The sequence below is a fragment of the Pungitius pungitius genome, chromosome 13 (assembly GCF_949316345.1).
Source record: "Pungitius pungitius chromosome 13, fPunPun2.1, whole genome shotgun sequence".
NCBI lineage: Eukaryota > Metazoa > Chordata > Actinopteri > Perciformes > Gasterosteidae > Pungitius > Pungitius pungitius.
In genome coordinates, this window is record NC_084912.1 from 4,429,866 (window position 1) to 4,449,845 (window position 19,980).

General features: G+C 46.0%; 1 protein-coding gene across 1 annotated transcript in view; it reads right to left on the reverse strand.

The window, feature by feature from the left end:
• Positions 1-19,333, reverse strand: part of arid5b (AT-rich interaction domain 5B) — a 64,324-nt gene extending 44,991 nt beyond the window's left edge. The window contains exons 1-3 of the mRNA XM_037466268.2: positions 19,016-19,333; positions 18,449-18,703; positions 8,625-8,859 (exon numbers count right to left, since the gene is read on the reverse strand). Of these exons, the coding sequence (XP_037322165.2) occupies positions 8,625-8,859; positions 18,449-18,703; positions 19,016-19,036 (511 nt within the window). The 5' untranslated portion in view covers positions 19,037-19,333. The remainder of the gene's footprint in view (positions 1-8,624; positions 8,860-18,448; positions 18,704-19,015) is intronic.
• Between the last annotated feature and the right edge of the window lie 647 nt (positions 19,334-19,980).

Below are 19,980 nucleotides of genomic sequence, written 5' to 3' on the forward strand. Positions count from 1 at the left end.
ACCAGCACCATCTGTTCAGATTCCTTGTTTGTGCGCCGTCGACGATATAAAGCCCTCCTGAAGATACAAAAGCAAATCCCATAAATGCAAACTGTAGGAAATTCTCCCAGCACTTAGCTGTGATTACACATTCTGAGAGCACCGCAAGAGGGGAAAACAACCTCTAACAATTGTTTTCTCTGCACAACCCCCTAATGATGTGAGTTTGAAGTTGCCCAGCTCGCTCCTGCACAAACAGCGCTGCGTTGCTCGTGTGAATCTGGGGCTATAAACGAGCGGGTCATTTCTGATCAACCGAGAAACCCGGGTTGGCATTGGTTCCAGATTACAGTAGGACTTCTGATGTGGCCACGCGGAGCTGCGATGAGTGTAATGCAGCGCACGCAGCCGCTCGCCTCACGTCTCACCGGGAAGACGAGAGCTTCAACGGGGGGGGGGGGGACATCTACTCGCTCAACTTTGGGTTCACTGGTCGCTCCATATTTCTCTAAAACGAAATGTGTTTGTTTTCTAACAATGGCGGGGGAAAAAAAAAGCCCAATTTGAGTCTTTTGTTTCATTGTGTAAATGATGACGAAGGGGAGGAGAGAAGTGGAGCGACAGCAGAATTAGGGTACTATATGGCGAGGTTTTTTTTATGGTTTGGAACGTGGCCAGCCATAGTGATCAAGCAATAGTTTCACCTCTGTTCCTCATTCAAGCCAAACACCGAAGTATCCGGTTCTATTTATGCGTCCAGCTTAAACTCCCCTTGCTCCGATTTCCCTCTCTCACATTCAATAACTCTCATTAGCAAAGATGAATAAAGGTGGCACCTATGCTACGTTTGCACACAGGGGTTCGGGTACTAATGTTCGCAGTAGGTATTATCCCCTGACACAGTGGATGGAAAAACAGCTTCTCTGAGTTATGGATGAGGAGAAAATCAGTGAGGGTGGGGGGGGGGGGGGGGGGGGGGGGGACAAGCCTGGCTGAATGCCTCTCATTTTGCCAAGTGCTCCATAGGCCAGTACATAACAAGGAAATGGACCGACAGGTTGAAAGAGACGACAGAGAGGCATCAATGATCTATTGTTTGCAGCCAAGCCGCTGCTCCCAAACTCCCCCGGCAGTCAATATATCAAAGGAACCAAAATACATTACGCCATCCGCAAGGAGATATTTTGCAAATGCAAATGACGTCATTTGTATTTCTTTGGCTCAATAAAAGCATTAAGAGCAGTTATGTATCCAAGCAAGTATGTGCGAGCATGTAGAAACACACACTCACACACACACACACACACACACACACATGCAGTTCCCACCAAAGGTCTGGAATCTATCAAAGTCCCGCATTGCAATTACCGTTGAATGCGGGAAAAATGCATTACCTCGGTGCTGTGAAATGAACACTGTTATTCCTACAAGTCTCCGACACCGTGTACTACAGTATATATCCTGCAGCTGGCCACAGCATGTGACCCCCTTACATCACTGTTGCCTTTTAGATTATGACAGATATCAAGTGGATGTTGAGAAAGCTGATCTGCAATCAGCGGCGGGAACAATTTTTCTGGTCTGACGGAAATTGTTTTTCTAACACTGTAATGTGAAGGAAGGATTAAATGAGTATTATGATCACACACACACACACACACACACACGCTGTGGAATACTAGTTATTATTATCAATGGCCGCTGCTCAGCGTTACAAATCCTATTGGCTCAAAGCTTGGAAAGTGAGCCATGGTTCGACACTGCGACGGATCATTTACACAACTTTTACACGTTAAATTGGAAAGTAATGATCAACCCACTGAACGAACCAACAGCAACAACAGCAGTATCAAATGAAATGTATCGCCACTCTGTGGCTCTACTCGTCCCCCAATATTCAATAATATGAATCATGTTCATGTGCCTTGATTAAAAATAGTTGAGCTATACTGTTCCTATTCAGTGGATTCAGGTCCTGTATTTAAGTAAAAGTGTAATTGAAGCAAAGGCTTTTAAGTGTCATTAACTAAATGTAGCATAAGTATCACAATTAAAAGGTGCTCGTAAGCCTACTCAGTCCTCAACATGCTTCCTATGAGTATACTCATATATTAATGGAATATGATTACTGATGCATTAGTGTATAAGAAGTATTTCTCTGTTGTAGTCGGTTGAGTGGAGCTTTATTTAATGGTATGCACTTTTGGGGAGTTTGATCTGTAAAGATGCCTCATTTATGGACTTTAATCTCATTTTTGTATGCAAAATCTGAACCTACTGACTTAATCTGACAAAAAAAGTAATGCAGGAGAAGAATGTAGAACAAAATACTCCAATAAACGATAAGAAACTCATAGATGTAGTGAATTATTTACATTCCCCCACCGCTCACATTCATTTCACAGAGCTTTGTCCATTTGATTTGAAAAGTCGTTTTCATACACACAGCAGGAAAGGACAGTTTTTGCATTCATAAAGCAGATGGAATGGCATGCTCATAAAATATGCACAGCTATTAATTGTACAATCTGTGCTGTGTAGGGGCCCCACGGAGCGGCACACAATGATCCATACATAAGGCACAGGCAGCGTAACATGTCAGGGAGACATTGCAGAACTGAAATATTACTGCCGCGGTAATAGTCGAAATATCAGACGAAGACAAATATAGAAATCTTCTCAGTAGGCCTGCTGGTTGGGTAACACTCGAGTGTTAGTCAAAGGGGAACTAACTGGAATTAGTTATAGAAGAAAAACTATTGAATCGTGTGGTTTAATGGCTTTTCATAATAGAATGATCAAAGAAATAACATTAAAAAATAATCTATCAGGAAGAAGCAGACAAGCTAGTATCTCCCTCTCCCTCTCTGTCTGTTTGAGATGCAGAGGACACATCAATAGCAATTCTGTTGTTCCAGACCTGACTAATGGAGAGAAGAGAGACACAACTGTTGTTTCAGACCTCGCTAATGGAGAGACCGAGCTCTTCATTTCCTCTGAGGCCCTTCTCATTGTTTAACCATCTGCATCAGCCTTCGCCCCCCCAAGTAAAAAAAAAACATGTGACATTCCAGAAATAAAATAACACAAATTATTAATGAATGTAGCTATCCAACAAAGCTGAATTTGATAATGGTGCAAGCCTTAACAGGATATGGCTGAGTTGTGGGGTGGTCTCTCTCTCTCTCTCTCTCTCTCTCTCTATCTTTTTCTCCCATTCAAATTCGAGGCATGCTCAAACATCTAATAGATTTTTCCACCCCGGCACACAATTTACTGCTTACAGATTTAGAATTCTCTGGCTTGCGGCCAGTCAGAAGTGAATTAATGATATGAGCACATCAGCGAGGAAAAACAGCTTGTGATTCTCTCTCCTACAGGTCTGAGCATAATGAAGAAGATACTGCCATAAAGCCTCCCAGCACCACCGATAATAAGAAGAGAAAACATACCAAAGAAAGTGGGGAGGGGTAAGGGAGGCACATAATCAATACAAACACTCCATCCATTTACTTCAAAAGGGATTCTGGACAGTTTGTAGTTCACGAGAAAAGCAGCAACAACAAAAATAAAAACCAGAAGTGGAAGCAAATTTGTTTAAAGGGGGGGGGGGGGGGGGAAGCCAACAAGTGCAAACGATACAATCTGCTCCTCATTCTGAATGAATACAGCGTGGCGCGTCTTACAAAAGCCTCCTCTCTCCCCCTGTCTCCCCCTCTCTCCCTCTCTCTCCCCCTCTCTCTCTCTCTCTCAGTCACAACATACCATTACTCTCGTAACACAACGACACTCGCTCTTTATCTTTTTTCCAAGAAAACCGCTTTACTCCTTCCCACGTCGCAGTCGAAACATAAAACATTCGTGTGATAGCGACTCAAAAGTCCCAAACATTGTTCTGCATTGTCACCGAGACAAATCATCCGCGGGAAGACGGCATCTGTCGGGTTTCCTTATCACCGCATAAACATTCAGGGGGGGAGGGGGGGGGGGTGGGGGGCGCTCTCAACAGTCCCTGGAAGAGGGGACGGAATCTACCTCCTGCATCAAATTGAAGTGCTCGGACCGGAAAAAATGTTCGGGACACGGGACCCGGGACACACGGGTCAGGTGTTGCTTTTGGAGGGCTGTGGAGACGTCTCACTGGGCCGCTCTGCACCTGCACCTCCACCGACTGTAACTCTTGAGCCCGTTTCCAATGTGCACCCACAAAGGAATTAAAGTGGAGATAAACTATTAAGAAGGTAAACCGACTTCATTTGGACAGGAGATTCCCAAAAGTCAACCCAAAGTATGAAAAAGGCGGAGGAATAAAGGTCAGTCATTGCGGATTACGGCAGGTAAATGCCACCACATCACTCATTTTAAACCAGGTACCTTCTGACTCCAATGCATCAGGTCACATTTGACTCTGGACCGGGACGCAGCAGCCGGTTTCACTCGTCGTTCCAGGGGTAAACACGGGGCGTCCATTAATAACGTTGATGATGTGCCTGTTCAGTTTGGGGCGGGGCCGGGGGCTCTACTTCTGCCTGACGGCTGGCCGGGGACGGCTGTGACACAAGCCGAATAACACGGGGAACATAATTAATTTCATCAATTACACCTGTGTTTACCCTGCGTGTCAGTAAGCGTGGCCGCTGTGAAAGAGGCCTTGAATCATCACCGAGGCAAAGCTCACCACGCACAGCTTTCCATTGCATGAAGAAGCTGCATGAATAACAGGCCTTTTCTTGAAAACCAATAACTCGCCTCGATCTATCATCGCTTTTCTAAATATTCCCAGAAAATGATTCAAATTTGTTCGGCAATCTATTTCCATCATGGGCCCCCAGGAGCACAGTGGGATTCACAGTTGCATCTGGCTTCAGCTGTCTAGAACTCCAATAACAATTTGCTTCAATTTTCAAAAGCTGCTGCTGGAATAAAATAGTACAAAAAGGTCCAAGGGGCGGGTGACTGCTTTGTTAATACACACTCACTACTGCCGACACTTTGGGGGGGGCAGGAGTCAGGATCACCGTCTACCTGTATGTTCTTTGGATGGTGGAGAAACGACCCTTGACCTGGTATCATCCTCCCCATCATCTCCGCTCACAATCTGCTGGCGGCTTGAATTGACGAAAGACGAGTCAGAAAACCCATTGAGTCACTTGGTGAGCCGAAGACCCATCGCTTTTTTAAATTTATTTTTTATTTCCCTTCAACAGCTCTGTGTTTCTCCTGGCTTAAGCCGACAAACTGTATCAGCAGATACAGTTCTGCGAGTCCGAGCGTCGGGGAGCTGTACGAGCAGAAACCAATTTTCGGCAGGGAGCAATGAAAAAAAAAAAAGAAAAAAAGGAATCAGGCCAGTTCTCTGGGGGGAGATAGTGGGGCAGAATGTAAACTTCCCTGGCAAGTCATCCCTGGTGGATTGAGCAGTAAAAAAGAATCTCTAATGCTCAAGTCCAACACCAGATAAACTGAGTGGACAGTTTGCCGTACCTGATTAAGTGAATCACATTACAGATTATGTAAGCGGTGCAAAGTACAATACGTCACTCTTTAAGCACTCGAAGAAAACGTGTTATTACGCTCCACTTGGCTCACTGTGTGTGGGAAAGTGCAGTGACGAGTGTACTGTGTGTTACACGCAGGCCACAAGGAGACAGGTTGTTATGTGTTTTGCCTCCCGTTGATCCCTGAGTAACTTATTCACACCAAAATCTACATTTTGTGAAATCACTCGCCCGAGAGTTAGATGATCCAACCACCTTATTTGTGAGGTAAATATGAGCAGGGAGGGACAGGGCGGGAGCGGCTAACCTGCGCCGGTGTTGCAACAACACAACAGTGACAACGAGGGGAAGAAGAAGCTCAGCCAAGAAATAGTACGCCGCATCTTTTGCGGAGATTAAACAGACAGGATGTTCATTTGTGAGCTCTAGATTTGATAGGACAGTGCCGAGGTTTACAGTCCCCCCCCCCTAAGCTAAGCTAATTGGTTGCAGGGAGAACCATCACATCTGCGCTGCGGACATTAGAGGGATCTCAATGTTCTCGTCCAAATCACAGCGAGGACATCCTGACGCTTTGTTTCTTCAATTTGAAAAATTTGAAAAAGGCGCACGGAGACATTTGCATCCTTTTTAAAGGTCCTCTTATTCCCGGTAACCTGGCAATTCAAAGCTGGGGTTTGAATTATGACCCCCCCCCCCCCCACCCCCCCTGCCTCACAGTCGCAGCCGTCAGTGCGTCCGGACAGCAGCAAAGGTCACCGGTTTCTCTAATGAAGTACTTTGCTTTTCGGTTTCACCCTTCATGCCGGAGACAGAACGGAGCTTTGTTCACTCACTCCGTACGTGTTGCAGATCGAAGCGTTGTGATATTTCCGACATATTTCCTTGGTCTCATAATATTTTTCATTTTTCATATGTTAGAGGGGGGGGGGGGGAAGAAATATACAACAGTGAACATAATTCTCACTGGCAACGTGCCAGGAAAAGTTGGGATACGCAGTGAAAAAAACCCAGTTTCCCTCCATAACAATGGCACACTTTATTGCTTTTTAGCTCACAATGTTTTTCTGTGCAGCTTGTGGTATTGCTGCAGTATCCTGTTATGGGGAACAATCCAATTGCTCTGACATAGTTACAGATCGGTCTGAGAATAACAATCAGCAGATACATCATTCAAGGGGAAAAAAAAAGGGAGCAAACAATTCGGTCCGTTCTGTCATAAATACAATCCGAAGAAAATAGAGCATAAAGCTGTGCCATGAAAAAGTCAGTTTAGTCAGTGAGCCAATATTACTTAGAATTACAGACATTCAGCTACAAGATGCTTTAAAGGGTACTTTTATATCGGATCCGCTGCTGGGGCATGAATATTTCATCTCGGTGTAGTCAGCAGCATTGCAGTGGCATATTTCATATTTCCATGCAAAGCCATCGCTCGGAGAAACACTCATTTGCATTTGAAGAAGTGATATCTCTCACTCTCTCCCGAGCTCCCTGCGCCGCTCACACTGTCAGACTGTCAACAACCGCCAGGACCAGGCGAACAAACAAACAAATTGATAAGCGAGAGCGCACCACTGATTGTCAGTGTGCAGCGCGCGTCCATCTATGTGTGAGTGTGTGTGTGTGTGTGTCTCTGGTGCCGTGCCAGAGTCTGAGACCGTTCTGCTGAGTGGGCAGATTCTCTGGCAGAGTGTCCCATCGGAGTGACAAGTGCATTTAGAAACAGCCTGATGGAGTCATTAACGGCAGCGCTGCTCATTAGCAACACACACACACACACACACACACACACAACTCCTCAATAGCAATAGCGTTGTTCGGCTATTATCAATAAAAACTGAACAAAATGGCACATTTATAGAAAGCCCTGATATGGAGCATAATATAATTTAAGGAGCAGATGTGAAAGCAAGCAATCACACGTACACAGACGCACACCCAGGAGCACACTGCAAACTGTATTGATTACTGGAATAACAACAAAGCATCTATTATTGATCCTCTTGTCCTTTTTGCGTATGAGATTCAAGCAATATCGAGTAATCAAGGGCATTTACGGCATCGTACAGAAACACACCACGGCTTGTTTTCCTGGAAGATCAGGAGCAGAAGGCAGTGCAGGACTCATCAATAAACCCTTTTCTGCAAAAATAAACGCTCAGGTTTTCAAGGGAACAGCAGTTTCGCTTCCACAAAGGGCTGTAGGCATAAAATGATTATTAAAAATGAACGAATTGAGGATTCAACAGCTACATTTCTGGTTTAAAATTAGCAGGACACATACTTTTAATCTGACGAGGCTCATGGTATTTCTAGCACGTTTGCTAAGCCAGGTAAAACCATTCTAATCAGTATTAGGATGACATCACAGCCATGTGAGAGAGAGGCAAATAAGTGGGTAAAAGCTTCAAGGGGAACATTATGTTCTCTCTGATTATTAGACTCAAATGCCTCAATGCGAGTTTCCCATTCGCATCGGATGAATCATCCGCAGAGACATCCAGCTTTATGTTTGGACTGATTGATAGGAAATGCTGACGCGAGGCCCAGAGGGCCCCCAGGTCCGCGGGAATCGACCAATCGCCGGCTCCTAGCGGCACCGTATACGTGACGAATACGCCACACAACCATTCAGACACAAACGGCAATGATCCTCAAAGCTCCTAAAACACGCAACCGATATATACATACATATATATAAGACGGCGTCGGAGGAGCAGTAGGCTGCGGTTTGATGTGAATCTCAATTATTAAAAAAAAAAAAAAAACATTACCAGCTGAATTATGTGAGTTTTGCAATGCTGCCTTTGTTGTTGTCGCACTCTGAAAGGAGCTGTTATACCGTGGGGGTAATAATGCGTTGGCAAGCGTGCTGCCATTACCTCTACGCCGCCCTCCATTACCGTGATTCTCAGCTCATTATATCGGGATGACTTCCAACCACACGCTGATGAATTACTCCAGTCAAGACAACACTTGTTAAACCAACCAAAGAACAATAAACATAAGCTGATTTATGGTGGAGTCGGGGACACGAGGAGGAGAAACTCTCCAGTGACCCCCCTTTGGAGACGAAGAAATGCTGTGAAGGTAACCAAATGAATTGAGGGGGTGGGGTGGGGGGGGTTTCGGCCCGACGCTCACCCAGCTGCGCCCTCTCCCGCTGCACATCCTTGAAGTTGAGTCCGCTGGTCAGGGTGCTCTCCCGGTAGCGGTGCAGGGCCTCCCGCCTCCCGTTGGTGCCCAGCTCGCGCAGCACGGCGGGTTTGAGGGGCTCGCCCTTCAGGCAGTGGGTCCATCCCGGGAAGTCGGGCACCGTCCACTTCACCAGGTCCTCCAGACGCACCACCACCTTCTCGGACACCGCGATGACCTCGTGCTGAAAGGGGGGGGGAAGAAAACCCGATTACGCTCGGCGCAGGAAAGGAGTAGAACGCAGCTATGCAAGCATAGTGTCTTAAAAACACATAAATATTGCAATGAAATCAGTTTTAGTAAATAATTGCACAAACAATTGTCCTTCCAACATGCTATTTTGAGCATGTATTTTTAGATGTGTCCATTTTTTAAATATGTAAACTGTACAACAACTCTGGATACTTAGTAGTAGTAGAGCAGTAAAATGTCTTTTTGACTTTGTGCTTGATTTGTGCTGTATTAAAATCTGCCAGTCTCTGAATTGTGGAGCCTTTAATTCGAGAAACAGCGGGTTAGGTGGTTTGTAATGAGTAGTTTTGTTTACAATTATAGCTCCGCTTTGAAGAACAAAACTTGTATTTGACTTGTGTGTGTTTCTCCATACTTTTACTGGGGAAGGAAGCATGCGGAACCGTTCCTAAACTAGAATAATAAACACCAACCGACTAAAGATAACTCCTTACAAGTTAAAGGTATTTCTTTCTTTACTGAGGTCGGAGTACAGAAGTGACATCCGCTCTGTATCAAAAGTGAAAGTGCTCATTACGAACAAGTGTTATTTCAGTATGTCACATCGCTCTGTTTTTTAATGTTAAACACACGTATGACGCTTAGCTTGAGGCACTCAGTAATACTGCATAAACCCATATCTTTAATGCATACTTTGAATGAGCAACGTAACTTGTAACTATAAGTGTCACTCATGGAGTGGTCCATTAGTTCCTCTCTCCGAAAACGGACTGGAGGCAGAGCGACTACGTTGCTTGAATAGATGTGCTTTGTTACGCTCTACCACCAGTAAGTCATTTGTTTCAGTAACAACTGAACGTAATCAGGGTGTAAATAACGGAGTGGAAACCAGAATAAAGATCCATGGCAGAAGTAACGGGACAAACAACAGGACGCCCCGATTCATCATCTAAACTGATGGGTGAGTCGAGTAGCATTACGGCTGTGGATGCACATTAATGTAAGTAAATTACTGCACCATGAATATTGATGACGTGCGTGATTGCTGAATTGAATTTACGCCAGCAGTTAAATCAATGTCAACGGGGACGTGGATGTCTCTGGACTTTTTGATTAGCATTTAGGAAGTTCGAGCTTGCCGATGTTCACCGTGAACGCTGATGGTTTTTATGCCTCTAACCGCCCCGGCGTGCTGCGTTGACGCCTCGAACGGCGAGGGAGAACGTGCTCTGATGGAGGGGGAACGCTGTGGTCAGACTGATGCGGGACCGGTGCTGCAGTGATGTGCAGGCCCGAAACATAGCCGCCGCGCTTCTGTGTACGCACTGCTCCGTTCAGCCGGCGTGCTTTAATAGGATTTGCTTTTCAGCATGCGCTCCATCCTTCTATTTCCTTAAGGTCGCATCAACCCCCCCCCCCTCCATCTATAAACTCTCCTAACGTGAAGAACTACTAGGTCCAGTGGAAAAGCAAGGAAGCAGATATGCCTTAAATGTGTTTCCATTTGAAGGGCTAATGGCTGAAGTGCTTGTTACCGACAGAGCGGAGCAGTGTGCTGGCAGACGGCTATTACAGAACCAGGCGAATCTGGAGGACAGATGTGTACAGGCAGAAATGCAGACACTGTGAGTGGGTCTCTGATGTTTACCTTGGTTATCTCCAATTTACCAAGCATGTTTCCCCCTCAGACAGCCTGTATATTACTCGCATTAAAATAACATTCATTTACTCATTATTGACGTGTTTACACGGCGTATTCATGACTGTAGAGAGGGGGGGGGGGGGAGGGGGGGGGGACGCAATAAAAGCTAAACCTGTACGGCACTAATAAAATCCAAAAGGACAACTGGCAGTAAATCCTTCCAACGTGAAGCTCGAATGTCAGGTTTCGCTGGTCTTTTGCCATTTCACGCTGCTTTCCCCCCGTGTTTCAGAAAAGTCCCTCTCATTTTGTTGCCATAATATAAAAACAAACACATGACTACATGGCTTTTCAGCGTTTCGGATTCTCCCTGAGCGCTCTGTCTATACAATTACCCGCATTCGGGTCTCACATCATCTGCGACTACAGGCATATCAAATCCCCGCCAGTTGGAGACAGCATTTCCTTATAAAGGAAAAGCCTGCGAGGGATAGCTTGATATAGCTGTGCCTCCCTCGCTAAGTAGAAACATCAAACATGGGTTTTCGGTCTTCCTATAATGAGCTGTCTTCAGCTGTCAAGTGGCGGCGGGTGGTTGTAACTGGCTTCCCATGCACTGAAAAACGGACTGCCGTTGCTACCTTTAGAAAAGCAGGCCATTTGAATAGTATGAAGCAACAGTGAATAGCTTTCAGCCTGCAGCCAATAACCACATTGGACTGCATCTCTGCACGGTCCTACTGTAGTTTGCTCCCTGTTTTCTTGTGGCGGCGCACAACCCCCGAAAAAATAACCAATGTAAATATCTCAGCCGGGTCCATTTGAAAACAAAAATAATGCACTGAATGCTTCGCGTGGCTTATGTATGAGTGAAACAGCAATACTTCCTGTAATTCAATAGCACCACCAGAGCCCCCCCCCCCCCCCCCCCTCCTCGAAAAAACCACACCGCCATTCCCTCCATATCAATCAGCTGAGTGACGCGCGGCCTCCCCTGGCGTGAGTGTCAACAGATCCCGTTTGGGGGACTTGTTCAGCTCGAGAGAATAAAACACAACAGGTGAGAGCAATTCAGCAGCTGTCAACACAGCGCAGAAGGTAATCAGTCGATGAGCGGAGCATCGCTTCTCTGTTTGCCCCGTTGTGACGGAGCGGCGTACAGTCAGGAAGCGGGCGCGCGGGCGCCTGCGGTTCGCACAGGTCCTGTTATTTGATTGAGAAATGTCACGGCGGATGTTGAGTGTTTAGAATCAGGAAATGTGCTGCGTTTCCATCGAAAAGGCTTTTTTTTTTTTTTTTTGGAGAAACAGTGTCACAACGGCCTGGTTTGCCTCGAGAAAATAGAAATAAACAGAAGAATTTCTTCTAATAACAAAGAAATGACCAGTTTGATCTATTGGGATTACTGTTGATTCAGTGAAGAATGAACATAAACATGAAACAGCTCACTACTTTTTGTCCAACCAGCAATCCAAAAACCCAAAGCTATTCATTTTACAGATCACATACATTTACAATTCTACTAATGAATGAGTCCACAGACAATTTGTCTGTTTCAATAGTCAATACATTGTTAAAGTTGTAAGACTGGTTGTCACTCATCAAGTGTCAGAATTTCCTTGACAGATGGACAAATGATTAAAAAAAAACTCATTAGTTGTCGCCATACCTAAATAACTCACTTAAATGATCCATCTACTACATTTGTTATCAATTCCTTGTATTTCAAAGGAATCAACTGCTTCCTCGTTACACAGATGACTGACCTGTACCCTCATTCCCAGAACAGGCCGCTCATAGTTTAAGCAAAAGCGCCAGACGCGGCCAGCAGACCGAGCTATCGATTGATTGATGGATTGATTGATTAATCGATTAATTGATTAACACAGGTCAGAGGAGCGCGGCACGGCAGACAGCCGCCTGTCATTTCACTGGCACTTCCTACACGGCCGAGTTCGTGCACTCTGAGAATCCAATTGCGCCACTAAACGTCTCGATGTCTTTGCTGAAATTGTACCTTGGCCATACGTCAATAAACACGCACATTCTGCAACGGGCTGCTTTGTGATTGAGTCCAAACGCAAGGTGAAACATTAACAGCCGAACGACATTCCGTCTCCATTCTTCTATCAATAATTCATGTTATTACTGCAGCAGCGCGATATCTCCGACAAACATTACGGAGTGAATTTATTGCTATGACTGCACATAATGGACTGAAAGTGGAGGAGGGGGTGTGTGGGGTGGGGGTGGGGGGGGGGGGCTTCTGCTGTGAAACTGTAGATAACTCTTTCTCCAGCAACGCGTGACTTCAGCAATCTCATTGAAATTAAAATCCATATCATTCGATTGATGCGGACGCGGGCAGCGTGCTGGTGGCGAAAAACAGCACGCGGGAGGGTGGCAAGTGGGGGGGGGGGGGGGACATTCCCAATTCTGTGTACTGGTTGATCGGATTAGAAAACAATGCGCCATTAAATATTCCACGCATCACTCCGGGACCATTCCCCGCGAGGAGCAGTGAGGGAGACATTCCGGACTGTCAGCGTTCTGCGGCCGAGCGTCTCATCGCTCGGACAGGACTTTCAGCCCGGGAGGGGGTGCGCGCTCCTGGTGGTGTGTCTCTCTCTCTCTCTCTATACTGCAGGCTACGCACACGCACACGCACGCACGCACACACACACACACAGGCGCGCGCACACAGCGCTCTACTGTCACGCTGGGAGGGTTTCAGCCTGCTGCCTCGGAGAGGTCAGCGCAGGAATTCCTGAGGCCAAAGGAGATTAGTAATTGAGTAATGGACATGGTGACATGGACAATGAGGAGACGGAGCAGAAGAAGGAGAGGGAAACGAAAGGAGAGCAAGAATATGAAACGCAATATGAGTTCATTATCTATCTCCTCCCCCCCCCCCCATGACTGACCTTGGCTTCGGTGTCCCAAAACAAACTTATCTAGGAATTAAAAAGGGAGTTCTGGGGAGTATGCCAGGGACAATTGAATTAGAATATGTTTTCTTGAGAGTGCCTCAAGGCTAGAAAGAGTTCACGGTGCAACGTTTAAAAAGGTGAGAACCATTGTACATAATGCTCTGCCACTTAATGCTGGCAGTTTATTCGTATGCATAAATGTTGCTGTAGTATCTGCAGGGGCGCTGAACTCATCTTTTATTCACTGATTCCATTAGGAGATTGCGCTCACATGAGCTCGGTTGATGTATGAACTTAGCGTTCTTTCGCAGCGATAATGACAGGGGGAAAAGAGCCAGATAACGGGAGTTTTTTTCCAAGGCTTTTTTTTTTTTCTTCTCGGAAGTGGGTGAGGCATCCATCACGTAAGGTGACACCACAATAAAGCTGCGTCAGCGCCCTTGAATCACAGCCGCTTTGTACTCCTGTATTTTAACATATGGAGACGCAGAAGGAGGGAAAAAAACAGGCTTGATGCCACATGTTCTACCTAAAGACACACATGAGAAATATTGGCCGGGGGTACTAGGCAAGGACTCGTCATCTGTGGCTGTTTTCTCCTCAAAGGTTAAAATAACGAATCCACCGTAGCCCGGGGGGGCCGCTGGCGTCATGCATCAAGGCAAATGTTTGCCTGCTCAAGTGGTTCGTCCACGACAAAGTGGGACAAAACAAGCCAAAGAGCATCAAAAGTCTGCTGGCTAACCGGCGCCCGCTGCTGCAACACATCATTACATTGAAGACACACCAGTGAGAAGAATCAGACGATTCAGGGTGAGAATTACGTCTCTTTAACCAAATGGGAAATATTACTGGTTTTTTTTCTTCTTTATAGCCTTTGAAGTCCAGGGTATTTCAGTTTATAAAGGTTTTAAATTACACTATCCCTAAAAGCTGGCAATAATTTACATGCTACTTCAGCAAAGGTGAGGAATTCACTGGAGGGCAGTGATCACAGTTAATGACTTGTTCTGCAGCAGGAGGAGGTACATGCATGCAGGCTATGGATGCACCCCCCCCCCCCCAACCACCTAAATTCCTGCTATTGCCGTGTGAATGGGGAGACTTGGACAAGACACGGCAGCAGGATGGATGTTCTCAAGAGGATCACTGTAAATGTGTGCCACGTAACATTTAAACCTCGAGTCATTCGGCAGATCGACCTTATCCATCAAAACGCCGGTCGCATATCTAAGCCACTTACACTTAACTCAGCCAGCGCCCCAGATGCCTGAATTACCCATTCAGGGTTTTTCCCTTAGGAAAAATCAAAGAAGCAGCAAATGAATACAATCTAATTTCCCTACAAGCTGGCTTTCCAAGCACTGAAACACATGCATGGACTACTGCCATGTACTGAAGAAATGGTTCTGGATACATGCCAAAGTGTTTTCCAAAGCAATCAATACTGGCCTAGTGCTGCAGTCCCCAGTCCCTGTGTGTGTGTGTGTGTGTGTGTTTGTGTGTGTGTGTGTGTGTGTGTGCCAAAGCCTTGTCAGCTAGAGGGACAGAATAGAGGAGAAGAGAGGTCAGATGAAATCAGAGGTGATGATAATAGCACATTAATATAACATGATCCAGAAATATACTTAGTAGATGTGAATTCCCATTAAGAGTGCCTTGCTGTATTTGCACTATAGTGGGACAAGATAAGCATAAGCAATTAACCGCCTGAAGCGGGGCGTACAATAAATGGCTGCTGTGTGCGGGCGAGCTGTTATCTACAACAGGTCTCTCCTGAAATGGGGGGAGCGGTGTCCAAAAAACCAGAAAGCCGAGCGGCAGTGAGAGGCTGCTGGCGATTCGGAGTGAGAAGAAGTGATGTGTCACTCAATGACTTTAAGAAAAAGCACATGTGACTGTTTAGTCAGTGGCAGTTTGCGAGGCACACAAATAGAGCAAGAGGCCCCAACGGAGGGTTGGTCATAATGGGTGAGCAGCTCGACACAAAGCTCTGTTTAAAGAGCCAGCGGAGCTCAACTGGTGGGTGTAAACACTCTGAGTCAGACTAAGATACAAAGAAAAATGGAGCTTCCTTCCACACATGGACTTAATAATTAACCCAAAACAAATTAAATGAAATGAGATAAATAAATAAAATAGATTTATGAAATGTCTATGGACATGTTCACCGGAGCACGGGGTTTGTTCAATGAATCACTATTTCTGCTTCGAGCCCCAAGCGGGCTGCATTTAAAAAAAAGGAATTGACCTCCAACCCTGTGACAGAAGAAAAACAAGCACAGTAGGTCACGGGTCGGTTCTTCTTGTCACCGCGCAGCGAAAAAACATGACAACGCGGCGCAGGAGGGGCCGAGGGCAGATAAATACCTGAGAAATAAGCAGGAAGTGACATCACACCTGAGAAACACAAGTGAATCTTAGAAACCCAACACCGGGGTTCAATATGCGGCTATTCGGGTGATTTCGAACGAGTTGTACTTTTGGATATTTGGGGGGGGGGGGGGGGGGAATGATGTTGAGTCGGGCTTAAGGTAACACCGTGATTGTGTACACGTCGAATGCTTCTGTTTTATGTGTTGTGTGTGAAAATCAAGTCGATCCAAGAATAAATGTCGAGAAAAGGGCCCAAACGCGTGGCCTCTACCTCGCGGGTTTATGTGCTCTTCTGGCAGCGAAAACCTTGTGAAGAAACGGCCCACTTCCTGACTGCCGCGCGTTATCAGGTTCATATCTGTGCGATTAACCACGAGCGACGTTGAACTGCTGATTTCGAGCCAGTCACTTACTGTAACTCCACTGCCATTATTCTGCCTTCGTACGCATGCAGAAACCCCTGAGGGAAAAGTGACTAACGCGAGTGCAGCTCTAAATGAACTCTCTAGTGTTTACGTTTTAAAAACAAATAATCTTCACGCGCGTCCATCACTCAATAAGGCGGCGCACCATCTTATACCAGCCGCTGACTTTTACTGTCAACCCGGCCTTCGTGTTTGCTTTTTGAATTATGGGGTTGCATCTGCGAGCGCTGCCATGGCTGACTCACGCGGTGCAGATTACTGTTGTGGGGGCAAAGTCGGCGAGAATGTGAATGGGCTCGCTTGAAGGTCATAAACTTGACTTGAAGTTGTCAGGGGCAATTTCCGCGGGTGTAATACAGTAAGTAGTCCGATTCGCTGGGAGCAGGAGGCTCGACGAGGCCCTTTAATTGAGATCAGAGAGCAGACAAGCGATGCACTGCGTTTCAAAAAAAAAAAAAGCATCTTCCTCAAGTTTATCTTGTTTCGTAGTCTGGGTTTGTTCTATTGAGAGGACTGCCACATTAAAGCGGTGTGTAAGTGTCACGTGGTGGCTTGCTGGATCGCGTGCTGTGGTGCAGACTGCTGCATAATTCACGCCCGGGAGATCTGAGAGCTTTTATATTCCTCTCGCGCGTGTTATTAAATACACAAACTACAGCAGCTGCGTTTCCTCTGGGAATCCGTTTGTGTCTCCTCGATTCTCTGAGACATGGAGCCGTCGCAGCCCTCCTTGGAAGTCAATATCATATTTTCCACATAAACCCAAATGGACTGGAATGTGAGCACTACGAAATGCAAATAGGTCTCCGGGTAAAAAAAAAGAAAAAAAAATTGGGTGGGGGGGGGGGGGCGGAGGGGCGGAGCTGACGTGTCGTTGCGCGCAAGTTTGGCCTCGGCACCCGCGGTGCGTGCAGTCGAAAAGTAATCACTAAATCATTGCGACGCGTTTAGGGGGCGGACGGCGGGGATGGGAGACGGTACCGGTCCAGAGGCGAGAAAGGTCCGCCTCCAAGACGACGACAGCCCGCAAAAAAAAAAAAAAAAAGAAAATAGCCACCTTTTTCCCCGTGAAAGGGAAACGCGATCGCCTCTGTTGTTACTCAAGAGGAAAGAATGTAAGTAAAGCATCAGCAGGAAGAGAAGGCGAGCACAAACACGGCTTTGTCCCCCCTCTTCCCCCCCGTAAACAATATCCCAAGCGGCGGAGAATCGTTCCCATCCCGGCCCGCCGCGAGTGATCACAAGCATAGAGGAGGAGGAATATCCAAGTGCCGTGTAATCGCAGGTTTTTGTGGGGGGGGGGCTCAACACGGCGTTTGTTTTTGTTTTGGGTTTTTTGTGCAGCCGATGAGAAGAACTCTCGATATCCGAGTTAATGCCATCGCGCGCAACGATGTAACCGGATCACTGAGCGCCACATGTGGCCACAGTCAATCAGCAACTATTGCCTTTGCTGTGCCAACAACGGCCGCAATGTGAGGGAGAGGGGTTTTTTTTCTTCTTCTGCTTCTTCTTCTTCTTCTGCTTCTCCAAAGTGCTGCCTCATTTACGCGCGAGCTGACACTATCGCATCGTGCAGGATGGAAATGTAGTAGCCGAAACGTGTCCGCTCTGGCAGTGCTCCGCCACGCGTTATGACTCCTTGTCTCTTTCAACATCAGGCGGCGTTACCAAATATCCAATAACTATCGTTCCGAGCGATCTGAGCCTGGTTGACCCCATACATTCAATACCGTTTCGCAATTTCCGCCCGCATGTCAGCATTTGACACGGTTCAAACCAACAAAAGAAAGAGAATGAAAAAAAAAAAACGAAATGACAAGAGCCCGAGCGCAGGATTCTTGCGGATTTTCCCCCCCTTTATAACGCAATTAGCCCCCATAGAGCGCCGCGGCGGTCTTATTGAGCGCAGCCGGACAAGTGCACATTCAGCAGTTGGCACCACAATGGGCCGATGGGTTAAAGTAAAACTAGGCAACACATACAACAAATAGTAGGTCAATCATTTAGCTGCTCGCTCGGGCACATACAACGCCAGCGCTGGGTGCACGCGTTCGCGTTTATGCGAATGTCCGCCACCGAACATCCACTCGCAACGCTTAATGCAGAAAAATACAGAGGCTGTAAAAAAATACAAAACAAATGCGCGAGCCGACGCGTAGAAACACGGATCATTCACGTGTAAGCGTTGTGGATAAACAGTCCTACCTCTCCGTGGATGACTGTCCGTCCCTGGGGAGTATCCTCTGGTAGAAAATAAAGTTTGGAGCTTGATAAAAGTTGCTTGCTTGTTCTTTCTTCCCAGAGCAGCTGAAGCTCCGCTATGCAAATAGGATCCTCCGGTTTACATCTGACGAAGAAGAAGTCGCCGAGAGACAGAATCCTCGGTTTGCCGTCCCGGTTAAATTTAAAGGCTTTATAGAATATATATGGTCCATGTAAACCGCAAGACGAGCCCACCCACTGTAGAGGAAAAAGAAATCAATGAATTGCTTATTAACTCATTTGGTAAACAAATCGTGTCCAAGTGGACACAAACGTTTCAAACGTCTATGCGTAAATACGCACGTTTGGCAAATATCACATCTGTGTTTTCCTGCACATCATTAGAATCATGTAACTATGTTTAATGTTCAACATATGACACAGACGTGGTCATGCCAAAGGAAATGTGTGCAAACTTTTGTGTATTAGGCACCCGGGTACATCTAAACGTACGTGGCGATTAGCGCAATGCGAAAATAACATAAATAGACGGTTGATAACAAACGTTACCTTCAGTGAGTTCGGCTCCATCTCGACGTTATGAATTGATTAAACTCAACACGCTCTCCAAACTTGCTGGCTTGAATGGATCGCGAAGGTCCTGGAAGGGACATATTCCCGTGGAGTTTAAAACATCGCGTATAAGTCCAATAAGAGTGCTTGGAAAAAATATCTTTTGTGCTACATATACTGATAATCATATTGTGAAAGTATGTGTACTCACGTATTAAAATAAAAACATTTTTTTATGTTTTGGTGCGAATTTCCATTAGGCGGAATCACGTGCTCGGGCAAAATATTGAAATATAATCGTATTCGCAATAACGTTCAACCATTATTAAACGGTAATTGTTTTCCGAAACCCCAAATGTGTTTTTTGGAGTAATGATTTGCCCATTGAAGTTTATTTTTCGCTCATTCACTTCAATTGTGGTCTTCCCGGAGACTTTGTGTCTTCCAGGACTTGTGTAAAAGACGTTCACTATGAAAGCACATTTCTCACAGTAATGACACTGAGGCGCTCGCTGTGGATGCCTTCAAGAAACAATGTTACATGAAAGTTAATAGGGCTATCAAATGATTCCTCAAAAGGCGATGTGGGCACCCGAGAGGTGGCTGTTTCGCTCTGAGCGGAACTTACAAATGCTTTACAGCTCGGGCGCGCGGATTCCGTTTAATGCTTAAAATAATGGGCTTTTTAAAAAAAAAAAGGTATTTTGAGGCGAGCGTGAAAAGACAAAAATTGGCCGACTTAGAAAGCGGGGCGTCACGAGCCCGAATTCGCAAGGCGGTTCTATTATGCAGACATAAATCATCTACAAAACGATGCGCTGACCCCGGTGGAGAAAGCGGAACACATGTGACACGCGTTTACACATTGGCACGATCAAAAACCTTTTGATGTCATTATGTCGATTCATATTTATTAGCTTCCCAGAACCGGGAGATAACAACGGTAATAAAACACCAATATA